At 41.6% G+C, this 22,337-nt stretch overlaps 1 protein-coding gene across 1 annotated transcript; it reads right to left on the reverse strand.

Annotated features, from left to right (window-relative positions):
- Positions 1 to 8,749: 8,749 nt before the first annotated feature.
- etfbkmt (electron transfer flavoprotein subunit beta lysine methyltransferase) lies at positions 8,750 to 21,881 on the reverse strand. Its single transcript, XM_063480050.1, has 3 exons — positions 19,967 to 21,881; positions 18,520 to 18,650; positions 8,750 to 18,019 (listed from the first exon to the last, which is right to left on the reverse strand). The coding sequence occupies exons 1-3, from the start codon at positions 20,260 to 20,262 to the stop codon at positions 17,670 to 17,672; spliced, it is 777 nt and encodes a 258-aa protein (XP_063336120.1). The 5' UTR covers positions 20,263 to 21,881; the 3' UTR covers positions 8,750 to 17,669.
- Between the last annotated feature and the right edge of the window lie 456 nt (positions 21,882 to 22,337).

A 22,337-nucleotide genomic window follows, 5' to 3' on the forward strand; every position in this document is an offset into this window, starting at 1 on the left:
GATCAGCGCGCTTGTATACAGAAGGTTTCCCCATGTAACGGTCTGCTAGAGGGTGTGGAGGGCCATAGCCCCGTCCCCCAGGGCATGAAGCAGGCATGGAGCAGATCCAGGCTCCAGACATCCAGGGACCCCAGAGTGCGAGAGCCCAAGGAGTACCACCGGAGGGGCATCCGTGCCACCCTCCTGGGAAGGGCTGAGGAGATCCCCAGACGAGGGGTCACCCAGTAGCCACGGAGCAGAAGCCAGAGGGGGCTGCACTGGCGCGCCCATCACTCAGCACTCATCCAACGTAGGAATAGACATATATGCACATGTACACACAATCGCACTCCCCAAACATACTCTATACCCCGGGTCCAGGTACACTCGCCCCCAGAGGGGGAAACGGCACCCAGACCCAAGAGATGTGACCCTTTCCCCCGGGGTGGAGGCAAGCAGACCGCCCCAGGCCTCGCAGAAGCAGGGAGGCCAATCTGTCAGCCAACACCTCCTCCCAGCCCCCCGCCCCGATGGCTGGCAGAGAACGGGGGTGTGTGAAGAGCGTTTCCGCCGGTCCTTCCTCCCTGCAGCTGTCAGACTGTACAATCAGAACTGCTCCCAACAAACACAGATGTCAACATCAGCGCTGTAACAACTTCTACTGTTATAACTTGCACATTACTTTTCTCAGCTTATATATACAACTTATTGGAAGTTACATGTCTACTTTTTAATGCACAGGTACAATAAACAATCTGCACTTTTCTAATTATTCTAAATATTCTTAACTATTTAAACATCTTTCAGTATCCTGCTCCGTTTGCACACTATGTGTACGCTAATTTAAACAACTGTACAGTACTCTGCTCTGGTAACTATTGTCCATGATGTAAATATGTAAAAATTGTGCTTCTGTTCTGTGTCCTGCTCTGTTTGTATATGTGTGTTTTTGCTGCTGATACAACCAAATTTCCCCTTGTGGGACAATTAAAGGATTATTCTATTCTATTCTACACTTCCGGAGTTCCCCCCTCCCCTCACCGGATGCAATTCGTCACGCTTATGGATCATATTACACACTTCCGGAGTACTTCCGGTGGGGTCAAAAGGTCAAGGCTAGGGTCATCAATCAAAATGATGACACAAGCTGGGTAACTATGTTTTTTCATTACTTTCTTAGTTCTTCTATATAGGACTTGCTGCTTACGCCCGGAGTTACACAATGAGTCTTCAGTCAGATGTCCCAAATGAAATATCTGGCCGCACGCGTAGTCAAGCTGGACACTGGATGGTCTTATTTTTGTTAGCCCTCAACTCAGCTGCAAAGTGGACCCCGTAACTACAATTAGTTACAGGGTCACTTTCATTTTCATTAGAATTATCTGCTGACATGCAGACTGACTTCTATGTTTACCAACTGCTTGGGAAGTCCTCAGTCCAAACTGACTTTATGGTTCACAAATGTCAACTCAGGAAGCTCCTGTCATGGCCTCCCCTCTGTGAGCACACACGCACGCACGCACGCACGCACGCACGCACGCACGCACACACACACACACACACACACACACACACATACAGAGGATTGCATCATCTGCAGTTTGTGAAAACTGCAGGTGTCACATTAAAAACAAATCAGTAGATTCATAAATGATGGATACAGACTCTTTTCAGAGGTTGAGGTACACTTCATGTACTGATTAACATACAGTTCAAAGACATGCATTAGGGTGCACACTTGGGTATCTTTTATTTAGCATGGTTATACCATTGTGTATTTTGCTATATAAATAAGCCCACGAGTCTATCATATGTTTGACATCCATCTAAAAACTTGAAAATAGACATATATTTTTAAATCAGTAACATTGTATATTTGGAGGAAATGCTTTTGGATAACAGATGAGTCACGTTTTAAACACTGTTTGAATAATCAAACAGACATTTATGAAGCGCAGGCTATAACAGACATGCTTACTAGGGGTGCAACGATACTCGTATCGATATTGAACCGTTCGATACATTGCTTTCGGTTCGGTACGCATGTGTATCGAACAATACAAAATTTTTAATTTATTTTATCAACTTTTCTTCTGACGATGCTGTGGATCTGCGTTCGACTACTCCGCCTAGGCTGCACTGTCGAGCGCAGATCCACTGAGCGCAGCGCAAGCTAGCAAGACAGAAGCTTAGCTCATTGCAGCATGGCAAATTGAACCTCCCCCACCCTCATTCAGATCTGGCCTTTGGAACTATTTTGGTCTTCATGTGAAGTATGACCCTGAAGGTAAGCGCATCATGGACAAAAGTAAAACAGCATGTCGGATGTGCCACGCAATGCTCAATTACATGGGTGGGAACTACTGCGTTAGCGCAGTTTGCTCGTTAACGTGTTGACGCCGTCCAGCCCCACGCACGGGGCGATCCGCGGTAGCTCATTAACGGAGATTTGCCTTGTTGTGGCGTTAATGTCATTTCAGATTAACGCTGATAGCACTAGTGGGAACACAATGAATATGACTGCACATTTACTCCGACATCATCCTAGTGCAAAGACAAGTGGAAGCAGACAAAAACAACAAGCACGCATGCTACAAACTTTACCCGAGTCATTTAGACAGCCGTTAGCACATGATTCTCCTTATGGGGACCTGATATGTTTAATATGCTGCTTAGAGTATACCCCAGAAGAAGGGTATAGTATAGCTTTTATTTTGGAAAGAGCCATTTCTCTGTAATAAACTCTCTTTTCCAAAGATGAGGGATTTTTCCATGAGATATTTATTTTTTTATTACTTTGTCGTTTCAGCAACATTAAATTTAAAAACTGTACTTTTGAGTTAAAATATATATTTATAATTTTAATAAATGACAAATTAAAAAAGCATGAACATTTTTTTGTATCGAAAATATATCGAACCGTGACACCAAAGTATCGAACCGAACCGAACCGTGAATTTTGTGTATCGTTGCACCCCTAATGCTTACCATGTGAAAGAGCATCTTGGCGCAGAGAAACACGCTGTATTGTTGGAATTCTCTTTTGCATAAGCAACACCAGAGACGCTCTGTGGAGACAGCAAAGTCTGCACTGTGGGGGGTGGTGCGGCTGGCTGGACCCTCAGCTTCCACAACGTGATCTGCCGCACAACCTCGCACTGCCCCCAGGGGACGGAAAAACGTGTTAGCCCTATTCGGCTCCTGAAAAAGATGCTCGAGTTGTGCTTGTGTCTAACAAGATTATTTTTTCAATGCTACTCTGGGCTGCGTTGAACAAACTGAGTTAGCACATTTTAAATTCCAAAAAATTGGTCACTTAAATGACTGGCATGTGACGTGGTTAGACCGTCACCGGTGACTCGGTGGGTGGTAAGAAGCTTAAAAAAAACTACCTATACTGTCAACAAACATCTCTTGGTCTGCATTTTGTCAGAATAAATTGTTTTCCATCTTGTGTACCTGAGTACACCGATTTAGCGATGAAATTAGAAACTTGAAAAGTAGGATAAATACATACACACATATAAACAGTATGGAGATGATAACTTGACATTGGTTAGGGATGAGCTGATTGAGTATAAGCATAGAGAGGAGGAATTCCTACTTCTCATTCATGTACTCTGTATTGTGCATCGTGTTGAAACTGTCCATATCTGTCCTTGTAACATGATTATTTCTTTATATATATATATATATATATATATATTTTTTTTTTGATCTGAGATTAGTTTGGAGGTTGATCATGGAGCTGGAAGAAAGCTTTCCTTTGTTAAATCAAAAGTCAAAGTCAACATAAACTTTATTGTCATCTCTGCTATATCCAGTGCAGCATACACAGAGACGAGACGACGAGGCTCCGGTTCCATCAGTGCAAAAAAGATAATAAATAGATATAAAAAGGAGAAGAAAATAAATAAATATATGCTTAAGAGTTGTAATTAGAATTTACAGTTTGGAGTGGTTTAAAGTGACCAGTGTAGCAGCTTGCAAAAAGCTTTCTTATCACAACTAATGCTGATTACTTTGTATTCAATAAGCTTAGAAAGTTAATGTGTCCGATAATATGCATAACATGTGGAGCAATGTGTATTTCATCAGTCAGTTAAACCTTTGCCGTATATACAATATTACAAGATAACAGAGTCTGAGTAGAAGCAACAGGATGACTGCAGTAGTAGCTGACATTAACACGTTATCTGGAAGTTACAAAGGGCAGTCGACCTACATTTGCTCACTTTTTCAAGACCGTATTTAAATAAACATGGGCGTAAATGTTTACATCATGGGCGTAAATGTCTAATTTTACGCTTTTAACGATTTCTTTGAAATGCTCTTTTTTGGAATTATACCGCAGTCTAGCTAGAATCGGGAACCAAGCAAAGCAACACCAGTCTTTAAGGTCCCAATTTAAAGTTTTGTCTGTAATACGGTTATTATAAGAAAGTAAAATAAATCTAAATCCACTATTGTGAAAAGAAAAAAATAGCCCTCAGTTTCAGTCTTTACCAAAAAATGGTTACATTTGTTGGTGAAAATGGTTATCAAGATCTCTACATGACTACTCACCATCTTTGTCATACTAATAATAGCGACTGAAAAGCTAAAACATTTAAACCGTGTACTAAACAGAATTCAACCCATGAGTTCAACTCTGGTCTGTACAAAAACCCCCAAAACAAAACAGGCAGGCAAAAACTAACTGTTGTGATCATTCTGTCTCTCTATACAGCCATATGCGCTCTGATCTCCTTTGACTCATCAGAAATCAGCTGTGTTACCTCTGAACTTCCCTCAACGATGCCCTCCCAGGTACGACCCCGCCAAAAACATTTCCTCACACATCTGGATGCAATTTGTCACGCTTCTCACTTCCGGAGCAATTCCGGAAAGATCAAAAGGTCAAAGAGAAAGTACAGGACACAAGGTCAAAGGTCGTCATCCATCAAACTCGCATTCTTGAGTGACACAAGCCATATACCAATCACTAACAACATAATGTATTTTCAAACACCATGTTGTAATTGTGTTTAGTTTTTGAATGCATTTCCAGTCAGCTTATTTACAAGAGGTTTAGTTCATACATTGGATAAAATGTCTTCTTTTCAATACTTTATAAATATGAAACTCAAAAGACTGAGTTCGTGCACATTGTGAAACAAGACTAAATCTCTTTATCACAATGGTTTCTATGAAAACACGTTGTTTTGTGGGGATAATATGACAAATCTTTTGTGGTCCCTATTTATGATCTATGGTAATTAATAAAGAGGAAGGAAGAAGAGGAAGCTTGAACAGGGGTTTTGTCCATTTTCATGACAAGTAACAGCGCAGACATCTTTTGATGAGAAAACATGTTTTGTTTTTCATCATAAAGATTGTGATGTGAAGCATCAGCAGTAGGTTAAAGTGTCACTTCAGTAAAGCTGCTGGGAGAAAGAAGTGAAGACACATGTTTTAACAGAAGGCTTAAAACACCAAAAAGACTCCAGTATCAGTTTTTTTCTTAAATGTAAAGAATATAAACTGTTAAGACAATGAGTTTTACTTCTTACTGTCCATGTTATGTTGTAGTATCCATTTATGTTGTAGGCTTCTTTGGTCTGTGGACTGTGTTATGGATGGGAGATGAACACTGTACAAAATCAGCATTGATCTCCCCGACCAATACACAAGCGATTGTTTTATATCATCAGGGTTATACAACGCCCCTTCATGCGTTAAACAGATACAATACATGCATACGTCAATTCAAAACCACAAACGTCTATTAACGACTTTTAACACAGTTTGAAAAGAACATCGCCTCCATCTCCATCCCAGGTGTCTTCCTGTAGCTCGTCGTGCCCTCGCTTATCTCTGGAACATCAGGCACACGTCCTGCAACAAACTGTACTCATGCATGCACAAAAATGCAGTTACAGCAAAATATGTCTGAACTCTTACCTACAAATTAGTCTAATTACTGTGTGTGTGTGTGGGTGTGTATGCGACAACCTCAAATGCACTCAGTTTCACCTCTCACCTCGCCTACTAAGGCTCACAACCAGACAGAGGCCACTCTCATATGTGTAATAATCTAACTAAAACTGTGTATGTAATATATTGAATAAATGCTTTAATTAAAAGCCACCACTCAAAGCTTAATATTAAACTATGAATAAAAGATAATAAACAATAACATGATATAAATGTTTTGTAAGCGTGTGCTGTGGAAGTTTTCCACTTAAATAAAGCCTGCAGATGAGCGGTGAGCGGTAGCCAACATTCTTTAATCCAGACACACAAAGACAACGGACAACCAAGCTTGATGGAGAGCCTGCATGTCTGCGGGACAGACGGTCAGCAGAGTTCTCCCTGAGCCTAGCATGGCTCTCAGTTAAATACCTTCTCCAGGAACAAAAGGCAGTACACAGCTGTTTCACACCTTAAGGTTCACACTCCCTTGCTACCTCCCAGAGTCCTCGAAGAGACAAAAGACTCTTCCTGTGGAGTGGTCTGCTTCCCCCCAACTTCCTTCTTACAGTATGGGTGTCAGACATGTTAAAATCCAGTGGCACCAAGGCATTATACAATAAAATAATGTCATTAGTACATAAGTAAAAGAAATTCCATTACACGTACATGCAATTCTTCCACAGCTCTAGTCACAATCACAACAGATTGGCTGGCGATATGTCCAGCCAAAGCTCTTGACCCTCAATTAACGGACTGAGCCACAACTCCTTTAAAGGCACAGAATGCAATGTGTATAAAATGATTATAACCATTCCTGTAACAAGGGTTAAATGATGCCAATATGTTTGCTCCTCTCCATGCGGTCTTAAAGCTATATCTTGGTAATACAATATATATGCTGCAGGTTATATGATGGCAAAAGAACATTTTATTTAATCCCACAACTGTAAAAAAAAAATTGTATTGACGAAATAAACTAGACTTTTACAGTCTGCATCTTTACTGTTTTTTTCTGCTTTTGTTCACTCTTAGTTTGACAAAAAAACAAAACAAAACACCACAGATACCCACTAACAACAAACACAAAACCCACGAACTATTAGCTGCTTTCTTTCCCTAAACACAGGAGCAAAGTGAACCCGTAACTAATTGAAAGCAGGCCACAGCTGAGTCAGGGCTAATAGAAATAAGACCATGCGGTGTCCAGCGTGCCTATACATGCAGTGGGATATTCCAACACATTTGAAAGACTCATTTTGTACCTCAGGAGGCGACCCCCGTATAAAGGAGGCAGATAAGTCGCATGGTTCAGTCGTTGCTCCAAGTAAAACCTATTGAAATCAGCAATTCTGAGAGTCACATTGTGGATATGTTTTTTTGCTGGACAACACGGCTAACAGCCTCACACACTCTTTAGACTTTTGAAGTTTTTTGTGTAATGGTTTAGTCTCTCACACCTTACCCTTTTCTCCCACACTACCACAACAGTGTGATTCCTAAAGTGCAGCTCAATAAACAAACAAAGACTCTAAAGTCAGAACAGAAAGATACAGTTGGAAGATTGGAGATGAATGTTTGTGTTTTTATGATGTGTAGTAAACTATCCCCTCTTCGTCTCTGTCTTGTGTTGTGTGTACCTTAGGACAGCGGTCCCCAACCCCCGGGCCTCGGACCGGTACCGGTCCGTGAGTCGTTTGGTACCGGGCCGCGAGAGTTGAGGCTCAGGTGTGAAATGTATGGTTTTCATCGGTTTTCAGCGTTATTTTGTTATCGTTTTTATCGTTAACTCGGTTTTCCTGGGTCTTTTCACGTGTGTTATGAATAAATCTTCTTTTTTTCGGTACCGGTACTAGTTTTATTTTGTTGTATTTATCCGCGACACCTTAAAGGCCGGTCTGTGAAAATATTGTCGGGCATAAACCGGTCCGTGGCACAAAAAAGGTTGGGGACCGCTGCCTTAGAAGTCAAACTATACATTAACCATAGTTACAAAAAACATTTTGAATTTCATTCAGATCTGAGATTCTAAGTTGTAAGCAGAAATCATACGCTCAACCACTTACACAACCCTAAGATGTCAAATCTACGACCCTTTACTGACACAGCCTCACACGCTAAGATTTTTGATGTTTTTGTGTATAATGGTTTAGCCAAAAATATAATTCCCACTTCTGGATAAAGATCACTGTATCTTCATGCTTCTTATGAAATTAAGCGTGGCACATCTTTATTAAGTTAGTATTTATTAATGCCTACATAATAAAGTAATAATAATGCACACTATGTACTCTGTGACATTAAGGTTCCCTTTCAAGAGTTTGGAACCAAGTTTTTTTTTTCTCTTCTTTTGTTTTTTGTCTTTTGCCATCTTCTGTTCACCACCCAGTGTTTAAATTGGTCAATAATTTTAAGCCAAACTTTCCAGGTTGTATGAATGGCCCAGAATTTTTCTAAATTTTGTGACTCAAAAGTGAACGATGTGAAATACATTTAAGACATGAGTTATTAAACAGTTGAAAAAGATAGTGTGATGGCCATAATACTTTATACTGTCTGTGCCCTGTCCATCATAAAATCTTCATTACGATTTGTTACATGTATTATTTTTTTTATGCAATTCTTTTAATAACCTCGGTAACACTACAGATTTACATATCTAAATATACTTTTATAAACACACTTGTGCACCCACACACATATATATGTAGCGAATAAAAGCCACCGAGTAACCGCTAAGGGCCTCTATACTACTCGTGCAAACTTTCAGGCCCAAAGCTCTTTCAGGAACGAGCCCAGAATAAATGGGACAAGAGGGTCAATATCAGTCAGATACGTTCAAATTTATTAATTTAAAAGAAAACACAAAGGGTTTGCAATTGGCCTAAAACATGAAAATAAAAAAGGTCACTAACAACCACAATATAGTTTTATTGGTGCAACCTGCCAGCAATGCAACTATCACCTGAGGGCTTGCTCTACCCCGGTGGTCCCAGATGCTCGTTGCTTTAAAAGAAACAAATCCACCCCAAATAAATACGAGCCCAACAGAACACTTATCGCATGCACTAAGTGTTTTAGTTCAGGCAATAATTGGTGGCACTAAAATCACTCTTAATAAAACGTATTCACCGCAAATCCACACGGAGCACCTCTAAAAGACCTAATTCCCCTAAGGTAAGAGCCCAGCTCAGGGATTGCCCATTGCCCGACTAATATTGCACCAGCCCAGTAGAAATAAAAACAAATCCAGCACAAAAAAGTTTTAAAAGGTGACTCTACTCTAAAACCAACTTGGGAGAAAAACGCAACGAAAAGGAGAAGGAGGAAAAAAACAGTGACAAATTCACATGTGAAGCCTGTCCTGCAGGAGGCAATACAATATAAATTAGATTGTAGTGCATAAATATCCTTTTTTTAATGTCAAATATATTAAGTTAACAGACCTCCAGCAGACAACCGTGTTTGCTGCACACCTGGCTTGTCTTCTAAAATCACTACTAAAAACATAAAATACAATAAACATCAAATACATTTCAACGAATTTAAAAAAATACTAAAAGAAAAACAGCCTGTACCTCGAACCTCTGCTGTAGAGGTTTAAAACAACCGTTGGTGTAGAATACAATTAAAACTTCTCAGGCTCGTCCCCTACTCACACAACCATTGTTCACAGCCGCTCGTCAGTGCAAATGAGAGAAAAGAACACCTGCAGCTACTTCCTCTTTTATACCGTCCCCTGGGTCCCCTGGGTCCTAAAGCCTCCCCCATTACAATGGCCCCTGTTTTGAAAGGTTACTGTCCCAGTGACCACTTACTGCCAGGGCCTAAATACATTTGGGGGCAGAACATTATGAATAAACGATCTCTGTGATTCACCATTAGAAACAACAATAGTCTGATTTACTGACTGTGGGAGATTAAAGGGGTTAGAATGCTTTCCTGCTGTACTTCTTTTAGGCTTCCCCTGAACTCTTGTCCTGTGTCCTGAGTCCTGTGCTAAATTATTCTCCCTATTATCAATCCGACTTTCCTCTGCCTGTTCTGGATCTATGGACACAGGGTTAATGTTACTGGATTCTATGCTCCTAGTTTCCCTAACGGGCTCTGGAACAGATACCGAGGGTGGCTGATCTTGGGGTGGGTTTGGAACAACCCACCCCAAGAACAACAACATCAACCTCACTGTCATTATCTGGTGTATCTAATGTTGGCTGCCGGGCTGACTCAACTACCAGCCCTGGGTCAGAGAGAGGATATTCTTCTGGAGCAGGTGCTACAATACCTGAGGGTATTACTCTCAACTCTGCCCGATTTAAGTTCTTTTCTGGACCTGAACGATCTCTAGGGCGTATTTTGTAAACCCTGCCTTCTTTGTCCATACTCTGCACAACAACATACACCACAGCATCCCAGGCATCTTGGATCTTATGGCGGCCTAAAGGATGACTTTTCCGATAAACCAGAGTACCTGGGGAGAGAAGAGAAGTAACTGTTGGCTGAAAATGTTTATTTCTCCTCTCTGCAGCTTGTTGGAGTTGTTCTTTCACATGCACATACACCGAACTTAGACGTTGTTGATGCTCCTCAACCCAGATCTAGACACAGGCTCCGACTGGGAGGCCCCCAATAAGAAGTCAACGGGCAACTGGGGCTTCTGACCAAACATAAGCTCGTAAGGTGAAAAGCCGGTGGACTGATGTTCTGTGGTATTGTAAGCATACAATACCTGTGGCAAGTATTGCGGCCACTTTCTTTTCTTATCAGGAGGGAGGGTGCGCAACAAATCATGGAGTGTTCTGTTAAATCTCTCGCATTGTCCATTGCCCTCAGGATGATATGGCGTGGTCCTGCTTTTGTCTATGCCATACAGGTGGCACAGACATTTCAGCAAGTCTCCCTCAAAGCTCTTTCCCTGATCACTATGAATACGCTCAGGGACCCCATAGATATAAAACCATTTTTCAGTTAATACCCGGGCCACTGTACTCCCCCGTTGATCTACTGTAGGGCATGCTTGAAAGAACTTTGAAAATACGTCGGTAACAACAAGTACATTCTCACGCCCATCACTAGACTTGTCCAAAACACTGAAATCAATGGCAATGACTTCCAGAGGTTTAGAAGCCACCAGTCCCCCCCTGAATGTGCGAACTTTTGGTTTTACAGCCTTTGCCAAGACACAACGATCGCACTCCTGACAATATTTCTCAATGTCACGTGCCATAAACGGCCAAAAACACCTTTCTCTCACCAGGCTGGTAGTGCGTCCAATGCCTTGATGCCCATGATCATCATGTAAACTTCTCAGGACCTCTGTTTGCAAGCACTGGGGTAGCAGCAGTTGAAACAAAACTTGGCCATCACCAGGTGTCTGAACTTGATGATACAAGACACCTTCCTTTGACTTGATTCTGGGCCACTGTTGCACCAACTTTCTCACTCCCTTACTTACATTACCCATTTCCTGCTTGGTAGGCAGCCTCCCTCTTTCCCAATACTGTGAAAAAGGGCCAATTACCGGGTCAGCAGCTTGAAGGGATATTAGATCAGCTTTAGGTCGGGATGGAAATGCAGCTATGGGTTTACACGTAGCGGCAACAGCATTTCCCAATTGACCTACATCTGTCTGATCTTGCACTTCCTGTGAAACCTTCAACCCTGGAAGCAGGCCAGATGGACTCTGTGGATGCAGTTGCCGTGACAATGCATCAGCGTTGCGATTGCTGGGACCTGGGTATATTTAATCTCAAAGTTGAACACAGCTAGTTCCGAGGCCCATCGCTGCTCTATGGCTCCCAATTTAGCAGTCTGCAAATAGCTAAGGGGATTGTTATCCGTGAACGCAACAAACTTATTTCCCAAAAAATATTAATGGAATTTTTGAGTGACAGCCCATTTTAGTGCCAAGAATTCCAACTTTCTAGAGCTATAATTGCACATATTCCTTTCACTCGGTCACAGGCCCCGGCTAGCAAAAGCAACTGGCCGTCTCTTTCCTTCTTGCTCCTGAGATAAAACTGCCCCTAAACCTGCCTGGCTAGCATTTATCTGAAGGACAAAAGGTTTAGCAAAATCTGCATATGCCAATACTGGGGGCACTTACCAGCAGCCTTTTTAGTGTTTGGAATGCATTCTCACATTCCTCACTCCAAAGGTGACACATTGCCCCACTGGCACCACTTCTACGTTTCTTCTTGGTACCTCCCAACTCACCCACCAGCCGGTGGAGTGGGGCAGCATACTTGGCAAAACCTTTAACAAAACGCCGATAGTATGAGGAAAATCCCAAAAATTACTGTAGCTTTGTACAAGTAGTCGGTCGTGCCCACTCAGCCACTGCACTAATCTTAGAAGGGTCAGTCGCCACCCCAGAAGCAGATATCACATGCCCGAGGTATTGAACCTCCGGCTGGAAAAAGTGACACTTCTCCAGCTTCAACTTTAGATTGTGCTCTTTGAGGCGGGTTAAGACCAAGTCAAGATGCTCCAGATGCTGCTCAAAGGAGGATGAAAACACAACAATATCATCCAGGTACAATAAAAGGGACTGGAAACTTTGATCCACAAAAATCCACTCCATTAGCCTCTGAAAGGTGCTAGGGGCATTACAGAGCCCAAATGGCATTCGATTGAATTCGAAAAGACCAAAAGGGGTACAGAAAGCAGTCTTTGCTTTGTCCTTCTCGGCCACTGGTACTTGATTATACCCACTTGCAAGGTCCAATGTAGAGAACCACTGTGCTCCCGTCAGGGCATCTAATGACTCCTCAGTACGGGGTAATGGATAAGCATCTTTCCGTGTCTTGGCATTAAGCAAATGGTAATCAACACACAGCCTAATCTCTCCATTTTTCTTGAAAACCACCACAATCGGAGAAGAATAAGGGCTACTGCTTGGACGCACTACCCCCCGATCCAACAAATCTTTAATATGGGCTTTCACTTGTTCATACTGAGAGGGTGGAAGTCAGCGATACCGCTGTCGCACTGGGGCATCATCTATTAAAGGGATCTCATGTTCCACCAACGTGGTACATCCTAAATCTCCCTCCCCATGGCTGAAAACTGAGCAATGCTTCCACAAAAGTGACACTCCTGTTTTGACTGTTCATTGGACAAGTTAGGCCACAGAGCTCGGAAAAATCAAGGGGCGGATGCGCCTGCACAGTCACTTCGTGCATCATTATCTGCATTGTGGGATCATCAGACTCTTCAATGATGATAGAGTCCCCAGATGATGGAGGGTCAATCACATGCAATTCACCTAGTTGTGTACAGGGCAGTACCGGAATGTCAACAACACCCTGTTCAACAGAAAGGAGGGCCGGGAAAACCAAGATGCCCCCTGGAAGGGGATTACCTGTCGCTGTGGGCTCCAGGAGCACTGATGGAAGGTTAATGTTAGCAGCAGAGGGGCAGCTAGTACGTATCCATTTCAACGAACCAGCAGGGACACAAACAGCTCGACCGTGGACTTTTGCTTTAACTAAATACCCGGATGTATTCAAAGCCTCAATGCGCTGAAACTTATGAAGTGTCTCTTTCCACGTCTTACTGGCATTTTCAAGGGCAGGAAATTCAAACAGACGAGGGCCAAACTGCTCAAAGAGTAGGTGGTAACAACGGCTAATGATTTTCATTCCCAAGAGGCCAGGCACACTCTGTGGCTGCTGAAAGCTCCCATCTGGAGGGTCCCCCACCACTAACACACCCATTTTTGTCAGGGTGCCACCAAAAACAGTCACATCAAGCTCCATGTAGCCTATATAGGGGATTTTCAACCCATTAGCTGCCCTGAGGCATAACCATTGACATTTCTTTAAATGCCCCACCCCCTGTGACCTGAAGTGCTTTTCAAAGAAACTCTCTCGAATAGTGGTGACTGTTGGGTCTGTGTTTCCACAAGCCCCGCTGGTTTAGAGACTTATTCATCATGAAGAAAACAAGACAGTCAGCGATCGATCGATTTACTTGCAAGGGAGGCCTCGTCGGTATCTACCACAAAATGACCCCAACGACGGCCTCCGCTTGCTGCCTTTTATTGGGAAAACAGTTCACACAATACACATCACAGCAAAGCAGCGCCCACGTAAAACCCCCAAATGGTTCTAAGACAAGGCACTATGTGTGTGTAAACATCTGTATGCATGTGAGAATGTGTGTGTGTGTGTGTGTTATGTGTCTTCCTGATCACAACTGTTTCTACAACATCCTGGTCATAAAGAGGGTAGTCTCCCCCACACCCAATGTATGGTTCCCCCTGGATAACACAGTGAAGCCATAAAAAGGGCAGGAAGCTTACCAAACATCAAACAGACCTTCACAAGGATGTGCTTGTGATAAAACACTACAGCCCCCCCAGAACCTCGAGAGGCTGGGGAGGGGGACAAAGGAATTCCTTTCATCACAGAGTTAAAACAATGTAGAGATGGTAAGCATAAAAAATGACAACATTTAACAATTCACTTTAACAGTGACCATGGACCCAGTATCCAAAAGGCAGGGAACTATAACACCCCCCGTTTCTATTTCGACCACTGGACAATTCCCAAGTAATCGAGAGGGATCTTCCATAACAACTTCAGCTGAGCCTGTAAATCCTGTTCCTGATGCCTGGCTCTCTGCACCAGAGGGACCTAGTTTCCTGATGGCTGAGACTCAGAGCCTTGTTCCACAACCTGACTTTGTAGATGTGCACCAGCATGAGACCCACCACTATTCTTTATAGCTGGATGTTTTACCCTACAGAACCTGGCAACATGACCAGCCCTACCACACCGATGGCAAATTGGCTTTCCATCTGCCTGGAAACGAAAAGGCCTAGTTGTGGGAGGGGTCGGGTTAGTCCAGTCTGAGAGGGCTGTGAAAATTGGACAGACATTTGCTTCATGAGGGTATCCAACTGAACCTGTTGTTTATGAAGGCACTCTTTTATCCGTAGAATGTCATCATTAGGTCTATCGGGGACTGCATGCATCTCTGCATTAACTCCCTCTACTACCTGACAGTTCGTATTACAAGAATAGGCTCGGGACCTAGTTTTCCCTCCCTGCCTGTCTACATCAGCCCACTTAAGGGCAATACTGCGTAGGGCACGAAAGGACTTGTCTGGTGTTTGAAGGACCCGCTGTTTCAACTCTCTGCACAGCATATCATCATGGACATGTTCAATAAACTGGTCCCTTAGCAATTATTAAATTCGGTTCTTTTGAATTCTTTTAGCGAAAGAGAGACTGGACTCAGAGTGGTCAAAGCTCAAAAAATGATCTTTATTGTACATTTCCAGAAACTGAGAACTGTAGACACGAGCAGTACCCCCAGTTCTAAAAGCATTGCCAGCCAAAATACGTATATATAGTTCTGCTATACGTCACACACAGACTCACATAGTTTCGATCAAAACAACTCCTTCTGGTCTGACTAATGTGTGTGTGTGTTACTTAGTTCTGCTTATTCTGTCTGGTTTCCTGTATTTTAATAATATGTCTCTGCAGCTCTGCACTAAACTTCCTGTTCCTTAACTTCCCCTTACTAAAGCCTCTGTTGCTAGGCGACCTGTCACCCTCTGACCTAGTTCTTTCTCACATCTGGCCTTGGTTTATAAAGGCCTTTATTATTAAAATACATAAAACAATATAATCAGAAAATAAGCACTACGAATGCATTTATTTCGTAACACAATATATCAGAATTTGGAATACCACCTGGTGTCTTACAAATTACAGTGTTCATTAAAGATTTAAGGGCATGAGAGTAATCTCGCAGAAATTCCCCCTCTCGCTGGGTGTCCTGGAAGAACTGTAGCTGTATATGACTGAGTACAGCTATAGTTCTAAACTAAAATAGCAAAAATCTTGTCAGGAGTGTCTCTACTGGTACTCGAATGAAAACAGACCTCAGATTTAGCACTGCCATCAAGATGGCAAACATCACTTGTGCTGTTCTTGACACACAATGTATAATGTAGCGAATAAAAGCCACCGAGTAACCGCTAAGGGCCTCTATACTACTCGTGCAAACTTTCAGGCCCAAAGCTCTTTCAGGAACGAGCCCAGAATAAACGGGACAAGAGGGTCAATATCAGTCAGATACGTTCAAATTTATTATTTTAAAAGAAAACACAAAGGGTTTGCAATTGGCCTAAAACATCAAAATAAAAAAGGTTACTAACAACCACAATAAAGTTTTATTGGTGCAACCTGCCAGCAATGCAACTATCACCTGAGGGCTTGCTCTACCCCGGTGGTCCCAGACGCTCGATGCTTTAAAAACAAAAAACAAAAACAAATCCACCCCAAATAAATACGAGCCCAACAGAACACTTATCGCATGCACTAAGTGTTTTAGTTCAGGCAATAATTGGTGGCACTAAAATCACTCTTAATAAAACGTATTCACCGCAAATCCACACGGAGCACCTCTAAAAGACCTAATTCCCCTAAGGTAAGAGCCCAGCTCAGGGATTGCCCATTGCCCGACTAATATTGCACCAGCCCAGTAGAAATAAAAACAAATCCAGCACAAAAAAAATCAGTTTTAAAAGGTGACCCTACTCTAAAACCAACTTGGGAGAAAAACGCAACGAAAAGGAGAAGGAGGAAAAAAACAGTGACAAATTCACATGTGAAGCCTGTCCTGCAGGAGGCAATACAATATAAATTAGATTGTAGTGCATAAATATCCTTTTTTTAATGTCAAATATATTAAGTTAACAGACCTCCAGCAGACAACTGTGTTTGCTGCACACCTGGCTTGTCTTCTAAAATCACTACTAAAAACATAAAATACAATAAACATCAAATACATTTCAACGAATTAAAAAAAAAACACTAAAAGAAAAACAGCCTGTACCTCGAACCTCTGCTGTAGAGGTTTAAAACAACCGTTGGTGTAGAATACAATTAAAACTTCTCAGGCTCGTCCCCTACTCACACAACCATTGTTCACAGCCGCTCGTCAGTGCAAATGAGAGAAAAGAACACCTGCAGCTACTTCCTCTTATATACCCTCCCCTGGGTCGCCTGGGCCCTAAAGCCTCCCCCATTACATATAGACATCCCTATTGTAAAAATAGTGGCTAAGAACACCCATCTCCAAGCTGTACTTCGCAAAAACCATATTTCTGAGGTGCTTTTTAAACGGAGATCTTCACTTAGTCTATTTACAGCTTCACTCCACACACAGAGATGCAAAAACCTTTTAGTGTTGTACGGACACAGCGATGTTTTAAATGTCATTCCCCCCTCAAATTGTATCCCTATTCCCTCTAACTCTGCTTTGACGTGGGTCATTCAGAAGAAAACAGCATTTCTGTGTGACTGTTGCACCTCCTCACTTGTGTAGATGCCATTGCCTTGACAAAAAAAGTGACCAATCTCAGATATTTTTGGGGGATCTTTTGTTTTCTCTATGCAAATTTTTTTCTCTTGTTGATTTACCAATATATTCATGAGAGTTCTCTGCAAATGTTTGTGAATAGCACTAATATGCAGTGTGTAACTTACATGCATTTAAAAATTGTGATCAAGTTAACAATACACTAAAATAATGAATAACTTTAAGCTTGTATTCCCTTCCACTTCTGTTTCTTCTTTTCAATGAAGACTTTTCATGACCCAGAGTAAAAAGTAACTTCGTAGAAGTCACAAAACATCTTCACATTTCAATTCAGGGGAGTATTTTTGATACAATAATTAGGCAGAGATTAATACATCACAGATGCTACGATTTATTTGTTACAGTTCAGGACGGTAGCACCAAACAGTGCTGAAAGTTAGACCATAGTTCTCCTCTCTAACAGACTCAGGCAGCTCAAACTGGGCTAGCTGATGCAACAGCTGTCGGATGCTGTGACTCTCAAATTGGGCTCTGCCGGGATCTCCGATAAGTACTTTAGTGCCATGGACTCTGACACAGCTGTCCAACCAGCTGTGAAGGTGAGTGGCGAGGGCCTCATCGTAGAACATGTCACCTAAGAGGATCAGGCTGAAGGCGTTGGGTTCTGAACCAATCATGTTTGTCGTCAGACAAACAGGTGGCTCCAGCCCGTTCAGCTCACAGTTCATTTGGGTCGCAACAGCTGCAACTGTAACACAAACCAGTAGATTTAAGGCTTCTACTGCAAGATATGGTAAAATACTATAACAGCTTCAACAGTATTTAAAAAAAAAACTATTTTGTTAATGTCATCCTCCTTTTTGGAATCATCTATTAGCCTTTTTTTTTTACTTTAAATGTCAGTAGTAGTGCAAATGTATCACCACCAATAATTCTAAACAACACACAGGAAAAAGTATTAATTTCATTCCGAGTATGCAAAAACCTACAGCAAAAATGCAAAATTGGACATAAATCGTAATTTAAAATAATCTAGAGTCAGAATGACTTTTGAAATTGGTCATACATGTGGATATCTAGAGGGATAAATTGTATGTCCCTGCAGAGCATAAATAATGCACATGTGAACCATTTTTAGCAACAAACCTACTTTCTCATAATTCCTGCTTTTTTATTTAACAGCTCAGAAACATTCAGCAACAATAACAGATTATGTGAACACATAAATAAATACACACAAATGCGTACCAGTGTCAATGTCATTAGCTACTACGTGGGCAGCACCACACAGTTTTGCAGCAATGGCTGAGGCTCCACAGCCGCTCCCCAGATCCAGGACTGTCTGATCCCGGCACACCTCGGGGTTATCTAAGATATACCTTTAACAGGAAGTCATTAAAGAAAAACAAACGATTTGTTATCAGAAATTGGACATCAAAAACTACACTAGCTAGCGCTTTATTAGGTGCACCTTCTTCGTAGTCTATATTGTGATGACAGTATCATAAAGTTGCTGTAGATTTGTCAGCTGCAAACACATGACGTGTCACATCCCAAAGATACTCCACTGGATTAACGCTGTGACTGTGCAGGCCATTTGAGTGCACTGAATGTTCAAGAAGCCAGTTTGAGATGATTTGTGACATGGTGGGTATAAAAGGACGGACAGTAACAATACTCATCTGACAGGAGTGCCACCTGGTGTGGTCTTCTGCCGCTGAGTGTTCAGCAATGCTCTTCTGCATATGCCAGAAAGTTTATTCTGTTCTGTTAGAAATAACATTTTTAATAAAGTTTCTTTTTAACATGATGTTAAAAGATTTTATGTTTTTACATCTTTTATTCTTGTTTTCTTATCTTTAGTCTACAAGTATATCATAAAGTGTTCATATGTTTTCACTTCACTCACCGTGTTTCTCCATATTATGAGAAGAAACACTTGCACCCCCACATTTCCCGTTTCCTGCTTCCCACAACTGTCGACCAAGTTTGAGAAGAGGCAGCTGATGTTTTGTTCACAGAAAGGCAAACCAGACACACGCAAACAAAATACCCTTACATGGAAACAAGGAATGGGATATACAGGAAATGTGATGTATTTACATACGCGATGTGTCCTATAAATAAAGAGCTATCGCCTGCACTCGGGGTGAGTTATTATATTCTAAACTGTCTGAGTGTCTTTATTCAGCCTGAAGAATGTCTTGTCATTACACAAACTCCTGACACATGAATTTCAATGTATGGTCATAATAGAGTTGGTACACTCGTTATTAGAAAATTGCAAGTATTTAACGCCATGGTGTGAAAGGTTGGGCATTGAAGGTAGACTGGTACACATTAACACTAATACAGATCACAATCAGAGAGAGCCTGCCTTAGGAATGGGTGGCGGTTATGGTAGGATGGTGTTTCTGTGCTGGCGATGGCACAGAAACTGTAAGGTGTTGTGTTAAAGCTGACACCAACGTAGAGGAAAACATATAGATATAAAACATGTCAGGTAACAACTGTAGAGGTATGCGGAAGGCCCATGAAGCTTGGTTTGAACTTCAGCAGGTCGTCTTGACCATGTCTACATGCCTAAATGCTCTGAGTTGCAGCCATGTGAATGAATTATTAGATATCTGTATTAACGAGCAGTTTAAGACGTGTACCTAATAAAGTGACCGGTTAGCTATGGTTGTCATCTTACCTCGATAGTGCCTGTCCCCCTGGCCAGTATATAGCCCAGTAGGGGTCATCAAAGGGCCATAACTCCGGTCTCTCTCGCCAGAATCTGCAACGGGGGGTGAATAACCTCAGCCTGATCTCAGGAGTAAGGCTCTGCTCTCCTGTTATCTCCGTGTTTTCTGAAATAAACTTCCTGATGTGCTCAGCAGATGGGTAGACATTTGAGAGGTATCTGTGTCCTTGTGTCTGCGTAAACACTTCGTAAATAAGTTTACCATGGCGGCTGCATTTCAGGGGCATTAAAAGCGCTGCTGACATGATAACAAAGCAGAGATAAAAGCAGCTAGACTAACGTTAGCGGGGCTTTCAGTCCCATTAGCCTCATAACTGCATTTTTGGAGAGGCTTTTAATATTTCTCGTTGAAGCTAACAGTTGTAGCCTGTTATTTGTAAAGCGTGACTCTTCAAAACCTCACAATGGTGCAACAAGGTTAACAAGGTTAAAACAAAACAGATAACACGATCCTTGCTGCTTCCCACACGAATGCAAAACAAGGTCGGACGAAGGATCCTTCGACCGTCTGAAAACAACACACAGACTCTCGGTTCCGCTCAAAACAATTCCTACCAGTGGTTTATATGCAGTATTAATGTAATTTTAGCTAATGATAGGCGTGCCTTTATTATCTATTTATGGTATCTATAGTGTTTTCTTTCTCTCTCAGTCAGTGTAATAGGGCTTGTGGACACACCTCCCCTGTCAAAGCATATTAAAGTACAAAAGTGCAACTTGATTAATTTTTAAACAGTAAAACATAATTAGAACATATATATGGGTGGGAAAACCGTGATTGTCTTGAACAATTATAGGTTTCTGCTCATTACTAATGTTTCCTTTTTTAATTGAATTAGAAATTGGACAGATTCATGCCAGTCTATGTAACTCAACTCCACTGATAAAGCCTATTTTTACCACTTTATACAGCTCACGAGGGACAGTTTTGCAGTTTTTCTTGCACCCGATGCATGCATATTATGTCTCCCTGTCCTTCTTAGACAGACATATCAAAGCTATTACTTTTGTTCCTACTGGATTTAGAATAGACTTTAGATCAGGGAACATTTCTCAGGATGCAATACTAGGTGGCATCTTGGATGAAAAAGTCAAAATGAGATTTGATTCCCTGCACATTACTGATCACTATTTGTGTGTAAAACAAGTAATGATTGATCAGTGGCAGCTATGTTTTGCAGGACCTGGTCATGTACAGCTGCTACCAATCTCCTGCCACCTGACACTAGATGTTACATGTGGAGAATATATCATGAAGTAATATTTTAGCAAAGGCCATATTAATCCAGCTGCTAATAAAATGTGCTAGCTCATAGGGTATTACCAGAAATGTTTTCGTTGTAACAGCGTATACGTCTGATGTAGGAATATACATTTTCTAGTGCTTATTTGCTGTGTATTTTGTCTTATTAGAAGGCCACCTTTTAGTTATAAACTGTGCTATGGGTCATAGGTTGTTTACCCAGACTGAAACTGTGCAGAACAGGAAGCTTTGTGCAGACTTGCAGAGAACATTGCCTATTTTTATGCTGCTAAGAGAGAATAAGAGGAAATAGATTGGGGTGAAAGAGCGTTGAGACTGTAAATGACATGTAAACATTAACATTAACATTAACATTAACAATTAGCCAGTCTTGGGCTAGGGAAAAATAATCTGGCAGAATATTTTCATAAAACAAAAAACAGTTAGGAGTTTGCACAACAAAATAAGACTTTCAAAACAAATAAAAACAAAGCCATTCAAAACCTTTAAGACACAAAAAGTTAAACCACAATAAGAAATAAAAACATGCAAGTCACAGAGCTCACTTGGTTGAGGCAGTGGCCAATGTGCTGAAGGCTACAGTCCTTACTGCGTGCCCTGGGTTTGAGTCTCAGTTTGAGACTCAGTTTGAGTCTGCCTCAGACTATTTTCTGTGTCATTTCCCCTCATTCTCTCCCCACCCTTTTGCCTATTGTCCTGCCCAGTCATTATCAATAAAAGCAAAAGCCTCATGTTCTAAAAACTCTTCATCTTACAATTCTTTCTTTCTTCCAAAATCAAGTTTTTCACCATCTCGATGGTCAATGAGCCACATAATCAAAGCTATTTATATGTTGTCTCACCTCTAACTTGCAGGTAGAAGACAGCTTCAGAAAATATAGACTATTTTTGCAAAACAGAGGATAAAATGTACAGTAATATGAGGACAGACAGGTATATTTGCATGAAATTTAACAATGATGGAATCCTTTGCTGGAAAAGCAGGACCAGAAAGACAAATTACATGCAAATAGGCACGCACATGTCCAAACAAGCACACCACCCATCCCTCCAACC

The sequence above is a fragment of the Pelmatolapia mariae genome, linkage group LG7 (genome assembly GCF_036321145.2).
Source record: "Pelmatolapia mariae isolate MD_Pm_ZW linkage group LG7, Pm_UMD_F_2, whole genome shotgun sequence".
Lineage (NCBI taxonomy): Eukaryota > Metazoa > Chordata > Actinopteri > Cichliformes > Cichlidae > Pelmatolapia > Pelmatolapia mariae.

Coding starts and splice junctions, on each gene's coding strand:
- etfbkmt (XM_063480050.1), bottom strand. CDS start 20,262: ATGTCAGCAGCGCTTTTAATGCCCCTGAAATGCAGCCGCCATGGTAAA. Junction 18,651..19,966: donor GGGGGACAGGCACTATCGAG/GTAAGATGACAA, acceptor TTCCTGTTAAAG/GTATATCTTAGATAACCCCG. Junction 18,020..18,519: donor AGCTAATGACATTGACACTG/GTACGCATTTGT, acceptor TTTGTGTTACAG/TTGCAGCTGTTGCGACCCAA.